General features: G+C 36.9%; 1 protein-coding gene across 2 annotated transcripts; it reads right to left on the bottom strand.

The window, feature by feature from the left end:
* Positions 1-250: 250 nt before the first annotated feature.
* On the bottom strand, positions 251-11,846 carry LOC141901537 (cysteine-rich with EGF-like domain protein 2). 2 transcript variants are annotated; one of them, XM_074788845.1, is made up of 11 exons: positions 11,759-11,846; positions 10,722-10,858; positions 9,011-9,093; positions 8,533-8,593; positions 7,471-7,591; positions 6,850-7,065; positions 5,854-5,955; positions 5,683-5,763; positions 5,494-5,589; positions 4,824-4,961; positions 251-1,613 (listed from the first exon to the last, which is right to left on the bottom strand). In XM_074788845.1, the coding sequence occupies exons 2-11, from the start codon at positions 10,839-10,841 to the stop codon at positions 1,525-1,527; spliced, it is 1,107 nt and encodes a 368-aa protein (XP_074644946.1). In that variant the 5' UTR covers positions 10,842-10,858; positions 11,759-11,846; the 3' UTR covers positions 251-1,524. The 2 variants fall into 2 exon arrangements, with proteins under 2 accessions (XP_074644946.1, XP_074644945.1); XM_074788844.1 differs by lacking the exon at positions 251-1,613 and adding an exon at positions 1,893-3,917.
* Positions 11,847-12,331: the final 485 nt, after the last annotated feature.

Here is a 12,331-nt window from a genome sequence, read left to right as displayed (position 1 = left end):
AAGATTTTCTTGATGTTTCATATTTGTCGATCCTAGCGTAGGGCCAATCATCGTAAGAATAATTGGGTCGATAGAACTCAAGATGGCCATCTTCTCAGAATTGAAAAGTCACGACTCCTGTAGCATCCTAATCGTATTTCATTGAAATTCAAGATAGGTACACTTAAGTGACCTTGACTCTAATGCCGAAACTACTGATAAATGACAACAACTACTTCGATTTAAAATATATATTGCAGATTTATTCGGATGTTGCGCAATCATTGATGATGTAAAGACTAGAAAAATAACAGATGAGCACAGCAGCCTAGATAAATATAGCACAAGATGAAATCGGGGATGAAATGAAGACAATAGTTTTCATGAGCAATGAATTAATTATGCCTCGTCTAGATTAAGGGGATCTATCACAAATCTCAGAATCATTGCAACAGAATATGAACTAAGTTTTCATTGTCTTACTCGAATCAACACCTAATTTGAATTAGAGATATTCTTTTTTAAATGGTATAAAATTCGGCTTCTAAGAAAACTTCGAAAATTTAGTGTAGACAGGACTAGGATCGTTGAAATTTATTCGGTTCATAAGAAATCGCATTAAACATCACATATTACCAACATTGATGTTAACTGTAGGTGGACCATAAATATATAGTAGACTCTGCTAGCCACGCAGTCATTGATCACATGTCCCAGAAAAATTACTTAAAACACTAATTCATGCGGCAAGAACCCATTACCTCTGGTTTTACCGTATGTAGCCCGGAAACACCCCTTCAGATAATCTGTAACCTGCAGCCAGCCCCTAAGAGCTGTAGCCTCGAGCATCCCCTGCTCCAGAATTCGCTTACTTCAGAGAATAAGTTGGTCGAGCGAGATCTGAGGCAAGCAGAGTCTACTGTAATACAAATTATCTGATTAGATCAAATTCCAGATAAAATTGAAGTGTCTACTGTATTAACTCACTGACATGTGACCAAGAGATGCAGACTTAATAAATACTTCATAGGTACATCGTGAGATCAAAATTGTATATTCCATTGATGCAATATATAACTGATGAATTTCAGTATTTGTTGAAAATTGGTTCTCATTACTTCGTTATTACAGTCAAACCCGCTAATCCGGATTTTGGTCTAATTAGGGCATGATTTGCAGTCCATTTCTTCATTAATATACAAGAAAATGACTTTTAATGCGGATCTCCCTTAAATAAGATTAATTTGTTTGGTCCAAAATGATCCGAATTAAGCGGGTTCTACTGTACCATCGAACACAGATATCGCAGCTCAATTGAGAACAAATTTTAACAGGGTTACAACATACTGAAGTCTATTGTCTTGATGAACTTGAAAGACATACTTTGATACATGGGATTCAAAATACCCGGTAGATCTAACTGCTTAAAAATCCAAGTTCTTCATTTGAAATGCTTTCAATTTAAGTATATACTAACAACGGATGTGACCCTTCATACTCTCTTTCTTATTAAATGAAGTTAATGAAAATATCAACGGCCAATCGTCATAATTCTTCTTTCATTGTTTTATTCTCTTCCTCGAAATTCTCTGCTTTTCTTTCTTTCTTTGTATTATTTTTTTCCTCAGTTTCATCTGCAAACAGAAAAGAAATCAGAAATAAACATTCCTTCACAACTTATTGTCTCATTCTTTCACTGGAATCTATTTTACATGATTTGGCTTCAAATTGGATCTTTTCACTTTTCATAAGCTAACTAGAAAGATTTGAACTCGATAGATTTGATCAGGATTAATGGGACTTAGTACCCTCTTTGAATGTAAAGGAATGTTTATTCTAATCTCTTCATTCGTTTAAAAAAAATTGTAAATATAATCAAAACAAACAAAAATTACACACCCCCAAATCATGCAAAATCATCCCAAAATAAATCAATACAATACTATGGAAAACACTGTGAAAGAAATAGAATAGAACATTCTTCAGGCCAGCCATGTACAAAAAACAAAATGAATTTTTTTAGAAAAATTTCTTTTATTGCGTATATCAGTATAAAAATCGCACAGATAAAGAAAACTAATGAGAGATTCTCCTTTTGAATGATTGATATGATATGATTTACGTTCAAACTGCTAATACATACTCTGTTCTATTCTCACATTTTCCTAACTAACCTATGGACAAACAGACCGTTTTGTTCCACCCCTACCGATTTGGATTTTATACAGAAAAGCCAGTTCAATTATTAGATTTTCAATTAGATTTAATTGTTTTTTTTTTGTTCGTGTAAAGCTATGAAATACAGGCCTGTAGCATGACTGAATTTATGGGCATTTCAATTTCCTGAAAACCCGGACCTTTTTGGAAACGACGCTTGAAGGTAAAAACGTTGCCTTGTGATGACAAATGCGCTCACAATTCAAGGCTTCCTATGGGGTCCAATGCCAGTACTAAGCAGCTGTAGCAGGGGTGGATTAAGGGGGTGGGGTCCGGAACACTGCCTTAGCATGAAGGTTGCCCTTTTTTATCAGGACAGATTTCGTTAAAACCTGCAAATCTGACAATAATCTTCTCACAAATTGCATCTTTCGGATCCATTTTTCAAAGTATCTTTTACCAATGGTGGAAGACCTCGCAAGTGGCCTTTGAAAGGGGTTACGCATACTCCAACTATAGATAAACTAGCTAAACTAATGATGCAATAAAATCGTGAAAGTAGCGCCACTGGTATGCAGCACTGGAGAGCTTGTGTGAACCATTGACTACCGTTAGTGGCACACTAGACTAAGGTTCTCATTGGACTGAACTTCAATGAATTAAACACCATTGTTGTTTTAGCACATCCAGCAAATAAATTGACTATGTTTCTGGACTGCAAGCGTTTAGTACAATGTGAACAAGGGGGAGTGGGGCATAAAAAAGCAAAGAGTTTGCAATGTTTATAAATTGAAAATCCCAAAAAGGAGTTGTAGAGAACAAAATCTATGATTTAAAGCAGTAAATTTTTGCCTTGTTGCTAGCAGGCGATCAATTTGTACACTGTATATGTCCAACTCGTATCAAACAATACACACAAGCTGATAATACGTACATAAGGTCAGCAGTATGTTTGATACAAGGTTGGTTATCGGTGATGATCAGTACATGATTCACTAACAAAATCCTCCCAAAAACTACGGTTGGGCCTAAATTCGACAATCATGTACATTACGGTCTGGAGGAAGACAATTCTAATCACACACATTTACACATGTACGAGTCATACCAGCATAATTCTAAGGTAAATAGCATAATCAAAACAGTATAAAACACATGAATATACAGGTGACCCCCTCTGACCAAAGTAAGATCTGACCAATTGAGATGATATTTGTTCAAATATTTTTCCCACTCAATTGAAGACTTTTATTTTACACAGTACGAATTTAGATATACGGTTACTGAAGTAAGACAAATTTTCTCGGTCGGAAAAAAACTGATACAAGCAATAAATCAGAATCCCATCGTACCAGGTGTATGACCTAAACGAAGACACATGTCTTTTGGTCATTCATTGGATATCGTTTATCTCTCCAGTCACAAAATTCGAAATCGAAACGACAATGCTTGTGCTTCTTTTTTCACAAAACTTTATCGCTAAAGTTCGGAGAAGAAAATAACAATTCAGTACTGACTAGATTCACCGGTATAAATATCAACACCGAATCAACCGTAATAGGAACCAATTCTATAGATAAAAAAGGCCATTGTCAAACATAGTAAAGATGAGCCTACGAGGTGTCCGTTCAAAAATTTTCCTGTCAATCCGAATAGCACTATCGCGGCCGCGTATTTATGCATTGTATAAGGTGGAACTTCTTTATCCGACTTCTTTTTCTTCCTCTTCGCTTGCTGTGAAGATTTTCCCGGCTGTTTGCCGATCTGGTCAGCGTTCGCTACTGTGAAACGAATGGGACAATCATAGACAACCAATCAGCGAAAAAATAACAATATACATAACAGGGTCAGTCATTCCAGGATATGAGGAGTGGGAGAAAATTTCAAATTTCGAGGAAGCGTCTGCATCACTTTCATATCCTAGTTACTGTAGACTCCTTCTAAATCGGTTCTGTTATCTCCCCTTAATTGGGTAAAAACAAATCCTGGTCCCAACTGTACCGATTTAGGCATAGTTTACTGTACAACTAACTACAAACTAGATTTATAAATTTATAATATGCCTATTTCTCAAAATTGAAGGAGTTTTCAAGGAGTTTCTGGCATTTTGCTCAAATTAAAGGAGTTTCAATCACCTTTAAAAAGCATTTTCCGATTAGGAGTTTTTAAGGAATCAAGAAGTCGTAGGGGCCCTAAAAAGACAATTTTACTATCGAAACAGCGAAAAAACTTCTACAGTCAACGCTGCATACTGCATACTTAAGAACCATATGCAATGACATATTGATTGCCTCATTCGAACTTTACCTAAGAAGCCAGAAAATCTTTTTCTAAATCAGTTCATTCATAATCCAAAAATTGCCATTCATCTGACTCGGAAGTTGTATACAACGATAAAACGAAGAGGTCATAAATTTTTTTCTAGGGATCTCAGGTACGCAATGTCAACTGTTATTTGATAGTAAGCAATCCTTTTTTATTTCAGCTTTTTTAATGTGCAGTAACAAGGTTGCCCGGAACGGAGAGTTCTGCTAATGATTTTAACCTCCCGTAGTGAAATCTAACTTGCAACTGTTGGTATTGACATCAAATTTTATCAAACAGGGTTTCAGGGCATGGAACACGGGGCACTTAAGTTCGCATTCGCTCTCATTCATTACCAAACCACTGATCAATGATTTACTTACTTAGATCCCTCGAAACGCATTTATCCCCGATAAATTCATAGCCCGATTCGCATTTGCAAGTATAGGAGCCAGGCTTATTCGAACAAACTGTATGCTCCATGGTACATGTATACGTTCCCAGTTTACATTCATCTACATCTATGAAATAAGAAGAATATCACAATATTACCGAATACTAGGTCTGCATACTAGACCTGGTAAACTGACCACAAGGGGTCAGTTGCTCAAAAGTTGGTTGGACTTAACCACTGGATAGTTGACACAGTGACAATGCAATGTTCATTGTTGCTATGGTATTTATCTGCCAGTTATCTATAACACATTGCCTGTCGGCTTGATTATACGGTGCTGCCCCCCTAGTGCAACACAAATATACTTGTTGCTTGGCACTGGAGCTGTTATATAGTCAGCCTTTGCTCAAAATTTACCAATGAACAGAGTTTGTTCATATCACCAGCCAATCAGGAACTGTGTCATTCCCGTGTACACAAGTGCAAATATCTTATTGTAAATATGAAGAATCTCTACAAATACATTCGTAGCCGGCACCGGTGACAGAAACGGAAGTATGGGTTAATTCGCAGCTGGCACTCGCCGTGTTGTCAACCAACTTTTGAGCATCCAACCCCAGGGTGCTGTAGAGACCTCAAATGCAATAATAAATACATACCAACGCATGTATTATTTTCCATAGTATAGCCTACTTTGCATTTCACACAACTTTCCGCGCCACTGCCCAAACACGTTTCACAAGCTTTGTCGCAACCTACGTGAAACAATAAACAGCGAACAAATACATGTATAATGAAAAATATTTTAAGAAGGGATTTTCTTCCATGGCGCTTCAAAATATACATACTCATGCATACGTATGACCCAACTGTATTACTGCAATATTGATTCGGTTTGCACGGATTTTGTAATTTGCATTCATCGATATCTGTAAAGCAAAAGGAAATTCACACCTTGAAAACGCTACAAAAACTGTCAATGGCATATCAGATTATGCTTTTGTGTGTAGAGTCGTTACCTGAACAGCCTTCGGCTTCCGATTTCACGTAACCGTCGCGACAGTCGTCACATCCCTTTGGACCATCGGTTGAACACGTGTTTTTACAGGATAAATGACAAACTGAAACCAAATGAATGGCATAAACAGCTAATACACCATTTACATCAATAAAAGACAATTGAGATACGAAGGTAATGTTTATGACACAAGAAAAACCCCACAAAAGCCATATAATAGCAGGATCCCTACAGGATCAGTCATTCCTGGGTATAAGGAGTTTTGAAGGAGAAAATTTCGAATATTTCATATTCTCGTAGACTCCTCCTATATCGGTATTGTTTATCTCGGTAAACCACAATTTCGATAGTTTCATAAAACAATTTTATCCTTCATACTTCCTAAACTCGATTTCTAATTCGGTAACCGCCTTACTGGGTGAACACAAATCCTGCCTGTACTGATTTTGGCATAGTTTATTGTCCAACTACAAACTAGACAAAAATTTTGAATTGCCTATTTCTCGAAATTGAAGGAGTTTTCAAGAACTTTTGAAGATCAATTTTCTCGAATTAAAAGAGTTTCAAGCACCTTTAAAAGCATTTCGTGTTTAGGAGGAGTTTTCTTTAAGGAATCAAGGAGTCATAGGGACCCTGAATGACATGTACTGACAAATGAAATTCTCACAATTGATGATATCAAAAATACATAAAGAGGACAGGAATACTATGCATAAAAAGTTTTATTAAGTTAATGATTCAATAGAGGAAAGCCAGCCGAAACCAGTGTTACCAAGATCATATTTTTACGACTATTCATTTGTGTGCTATTTGCCACCAAAGATGGGTGGTTTACAGGCTTTTATTAATAAGTGGTTAATGTATTTTTGATGATATTCATAGTGAATTATCTAATGGTCTTGGGATTACATATCATAGGATTTCGATAGGTAAATCGTGAAACCATCAGATAATCGTGAATCATAAATATCATTAATCGTGGGACTTTCGAACTAACCTTTGCATGATATATGCGTATCGTTTTTGCTTTCTTCGTAATAACCATCTTTACACTCGTTGCACATATCGCCTTTGTAACCCGAATCGCACTTGCATTTACCAGAACCGGATCGCGTTCCACCGCCGTCGCATTTACCATTGTCGTTACAAAGCCTCGCGACTCCTCCAATACACGGCCCACAATCGGGTCCGAAATGATTATCAGGGCAACAGTCTGTAAAGAAGCCAATGGACTTCATCGGATTTCTATAACCGACATCAATTGTTCCTAAATCTAACTAATATCTTAACCCATTCATGACACAATAGCAGCATTCATTAGGGAGATCGGCCTTTCGTTTAGCGACTTTATTAACTCAACAACGAATGAGCTCTGCAATTCGGTTAATTCAATATATAACAGGAGTCCTCCACTATTTGCTTAAGGGTTGAATGCATAATGAATGTGAGGTTTTTCACGTACCATATTCACTGCTTTTCAAAGCCTTTAAAAGCTTTTACAACGCACTGTTATTTTCACTGCTTTTGATGCCCATAAAGAACCCACCAACATTGGCAGAAGTATAAAGACGACTCAGAACTGGCAGCATATGTGTCGAATTACTGGTAAATGACTTACATTTCAATTCATCCTGGCACAGCCACTTTTCAAAATTGTCGACTGCATCTTTTTTCTTAGAAAATTCTCTTCTCCACCAGTCTTCAATTTTTTCCTCCTCGTTTTCCATCATATGGTGACACTAAAACAAACAGACATACACAAAAAATTATTCAGTTTGATAAGGGGTCATTCATCCCTTAAGAGTGGACTCAGCTCCAGTTGCATCAAATCAACTCGGAACACTTAAGAAGGACACAAATTTCTCAACTTGAGTGGAGTTCACTGGTATCCATCCACCCTTGTACAGTGAATCTCTGCCGTGGCATGAACCCCTAGCCGTAGGCCTGTAACGTCAGCTATGAAGCTATTTTTTCATCATCATCAGACACTTGGCAAGGAGCCATAATTTGACTTAGTGTCTGCAAAAACCATAGTTTCCGGAGTTTCTGTCTCTAATGCATTCGCATTAGTAAGTGCTGGACTCAACAAAGTTCACACGTAGGGCCCACATGTAGTGACGCCTGCGCACTACTGTTTTCTCGGGGCTTAGCGAATTTTCCAGCACTTCCTCATGCATGTGCGTTAGAAATGGGAGACTCGGAAAACTTTTTGGTTCTTGCTTAGCGTCTAGCCCATTCTTAGAGGATGAGCGCTAAGACTTTTTTGTTATGAAATCGTCAAAGTTAAGATAGTTGCCTAGCTAATTGAAACATTTTAGTTTTTACTAATAAAACCACATAAACTATCAGCAGCCTCTTTGTCTTATCTGAATGATAATTATTACGTTATCGAAGCTTTGTTGTTTGCACAGCTTGTTTGCAGAAACTTTTTTTGGCCCTCTCCCAATCAGGTCGCATGGGCAAATTCTTGGACAGATATGAACCAGGCACTCTGAAACGCAAATCTGATTGGCTTATAATGACATCACCCACTATTGGGATTATTGGTTTATGCGCGCATATACTTCTAAATATCTTTCAATCCCCGAGTATGTCAAATACGCCAACTTCCTCTTTCAACTCGACACAAAAATTGACCGCGAAAGTGAATTCGATCATTCAAAGTTTAACCGATACGTGCCTTCTTTTCATCTGTCGTACCACTGCATATATTTTCCGTAATTTCTATCAATCGAGTCTCGCTGAAAAAAAAACGAAAAATGTTTGAATAAAATGTATTCATCTAAACAACAGTTTGTGATTACTTTTACGCTCAATAGGATACCAGCAACACCAGATGGCGCAACAAAACACTGGGTTACTCATATAGTGAAAATCAGTTCATTTTCGATTAATTTTGAACTTGAATTTTAAGGCTTGCAAATGCAAAAATTATCAAGCAAATTATTGGATAGATATACCGGTAAGATTGCCTTTCTCATTCAGCGTATGGTTTTGATTTCACTGAAAATTGATTTACCATCGGAAAATTTGACTCGAATTTAAATGAAATGTAAATGAAATAGAAGGGCCAGCCCACAGTGCCACTAGCAATCCTTGCGGATTCCCTCACTTCCCGCAGTAGCCTTGCCAGTATCCCATTATTTTCACATTCTTACCTGGTGGCAAAGCTACCCAATCTATTTTCCTCCCAGTCAGTATTACCGCCTCCAAAATTAGACTTGGATGTTCGCTGTAGACCCTGCAAGAATATCATTCTGCATTCAACAAACAAATCTAGTCATAGATTATGGTTATAATTAGTCTGATATACCGGTACCCTAAGAATCGTCCAGAGTCCAAACTAAAACATCTTTAAACAAACAACATTTCAGCTGACACAGCAGTGCTGTGTTATGTTAACTTTGTTACTCTTTAACTTCATTACCGGTATTATGCTTCCTTTATCCAATGACCCAATGATCAATGGGATATAAGGGATCAAATCCAAGAATAGCTATGTAACTTACTGGCTGCATGCCGGGGAAAATCTATACTTAATTTGCCTGATCCTTAATAAAGGCCCCACCCAGTGCGACAGGGGGTTAAATCCACAGCTCTATAGGCTATTAGGCTTTGACCAGAGGCCTATACTATTATCATAGCTATGCTATCATAAATTGCTAATCTCAAGAAACCTGCATACCCCTAATATTGAACATATTTTCTAAAACATTTGAATATTGAAATCACATGTAACACATTTTTATATTGACCGCTTGTAGTCGCCGATAAAATTCACGCCGGCCCTACACAGCTCGTAGATAGCTTCGTCATTCTACCAGCATCCCCATGTCAGGGTTTAACATTTATATCAGACTTCAAAATCATGTAAACATCCGCCATTTTAACCGAATAATCCGATTTACTTATCATTTTTATTTATTAGTATTCGAATAGACACTATAATCCGTGTATACTGTAGATAAATGAAGAAATCCCACACTTCGAATTTAAAGGAATTGTGACAGGTTTTTATCTGACTGAATTCTCATATAATTTTTACTTCACATGTTTGTCAAATGACCCAAGATTGAGTCAAAGAATCCCACACTTAGAATTATACGATCAAATTTATTATCATGAAACCACAACGTTTCGGCTGTTGACTAACGGCCATCATCAGGTGGAATGATGAAATGGAAGTGAAATCCACCTGATCATGGCTGTTAGTCAACAGCTGAAACGTTGTGGTTGCATAATAATAGATTTGATCGTATAACTTTAAATTCGAAGTGTGGGATTTCTTCATTTATTTCTATTTATGCCTGCCGCTTCTGATATAATCATACATCCTTTACTATTACAAAACGTCTTCTAATGATATTCAATGCAATATGACATTTCGACGTTCAAATGGGGCTCATTATATAATCACAGGAAGACATTCTACATATTTGTCAATAATATTTTGCCAAATAGCTTGTATGTGTACACACAGACCTGTGACATTTTGCACATCGATTTACAGTTGTCGTTTGTAAAATGACGCTGAATGGTTAACATTGTTAAGGTTTCATAATTATAACGTTTTATAAGGCGTCAATTAATACCTCAGCTAAGAATACAAAGCTATAGGCCGATATGAAAAGATGCAGAGCATATCTTTAAAAAGAATTACAAAGCCCATTTATATAGACCCTTTACTATAGTAAAATTTCTGCCATTATCAAATTATATGTTAATGCCTGAAAATAAAATTGTGTAGCCTATCAGCTTCTATTGGGTGGCCTGGTTAAGGGAATTGATTTGGCAAATATTTGAAAACATGAAAATTGATATGTTCGCTAACATATTTGATAGAATAAGCTTCGCATTATGTCTACTCACCGCCTTGAAATTCTTCACCAATTCTTTGCATACTTCGCATTTCTTAATGACGGCGTCTTCACTGAATCCGGTGCATACAAACAAAAGCAGTAATAAAGCTGGTAATGTCTGGTAGTTCATGGTTTTTCACTGGTTACCTAAGGCATAAACCAAACAAGTCAAGACATATTTATAAATGATTTAGGCTTCAATAAATCACATGGACTTGTCATGCTTGCTAATGTACGAGACCAATGATAGGGGTACCAGTATCCCTGCAATTGCATAGGCTCTATACACCCATACTGGAGTTGGTCGTTAATACTGGTTTTATTCATTCACTATCAATTCTGACAAGTCCCTGCGCTGTGCAGTGGCTGTGCAATAAATGGGTAGGCCTAAATGTTAGATCCTATAACTGAGTCATACACAAAATGGCGGCTTTTTCAACCAATGAAAATAAGTCTGAAGATCAGAAGGGTTAGTATCAAGAGGGTTTAGGGTTAGGTGAGGCTTTACGGTTTATTACTATAAGGTAGCTTAGGGAAAAGCTACATGTAGTTAGGCCTATATAAAATCAGTTGTTTCAGGAGCTAGCAACACTAGCACTGTGGGAAAGCATTACGCGTACACTCTCATTTGAGAATTCAGATTTTTTAGTTATTTTTCAATAGTTTTCTAAGTCAAGGCAGTCAATATGAGTCGGTTAAGAGGACCTTACCTAACATCTACCCAATAATTAATAATAATAAATGAAGTAGGCCTGGCTATGCCTACGGTTTTCGAAATAAGGTTTAAATTCATTGTAGAAATAATGCTGCTAACAGTTAAAACAGTAATATAGAAAATTCAGGTGCAATCAGCCAAAAGACGCTACCTAGATAATTCAGGAGAACGATTTGCAACAATAAAATTACTTTAATTGAATTGAAAATTAGTACACGTCATCTATTTATGGCAAATTTTCGCATCATCTGTCCGAATGAACAAAACAAAGCGACTGATCAAAACACGAGCATCATTTTCCTTTAAAGAAAATGCCAGAAAATCGCGGTTACCTGCTGCGAATCTGTCTAAAATGCTTAAAAACCTAAGGACAACATCGCGAACCAGGAAGCAAGTGTAAGCGAACTGAAAAGTCACCGACCAATCAGCGCTGGCCACGATCACATGACCGTGTTCGGTCGAAATTAAAATACTCCATATTATTAAATACTGAACGCCTATTGACAATTAGATTTTGTTAGTTAATCATCAATCATTTCCACTAATCTTGATAGAATATAGCAGGGGTTTTAATCATAATCATCAGTTAGTTTTTGTCTCACGCAGGATTCGAACCTGATGGAATATTCTACTGTCTTCCTCACGGCTAGGGTAAAGGATGACTCCAAATGTATCGGAGTATCATTACTTCTATGGCCAATTCAATTAATTTCTTTATTTCACAAAAACCCAATAACATAAATTGAAATAACCAAAGATGATCATCAAGTAATCATTTATATTCTCCAAATCAGACTTTTGGGGAACCGGTGCTAACAGAAATTAGAGTAACATGTCTGCAACGCCAGGGAAATTAAAAGACATACTAAAGTTTAAGTTGCAAGCCGAAAACCGACACCCGCCCG

The sequence above is a fragment of the Tubulanus polymorphus genome, chromosome 3 (assembly GCF_964204645.1).
Source record: "Tubulanus polymorphus chromosome 3, tnTubPoly1.2, whole genome shotgun sequence".
Lineage (NCBI taxonomy): Eukaryota > Metazoa > Nemertea > Palaeonemertea > Tubulaniformes > Tubulanidae > Tubulanus > Tubulanus polymorphus.
The sequence above is the reverse complement of the archived record's forward strand: the minus strand, read 5'-3'. Positions and strand labels throughout refer to the sequence as shown.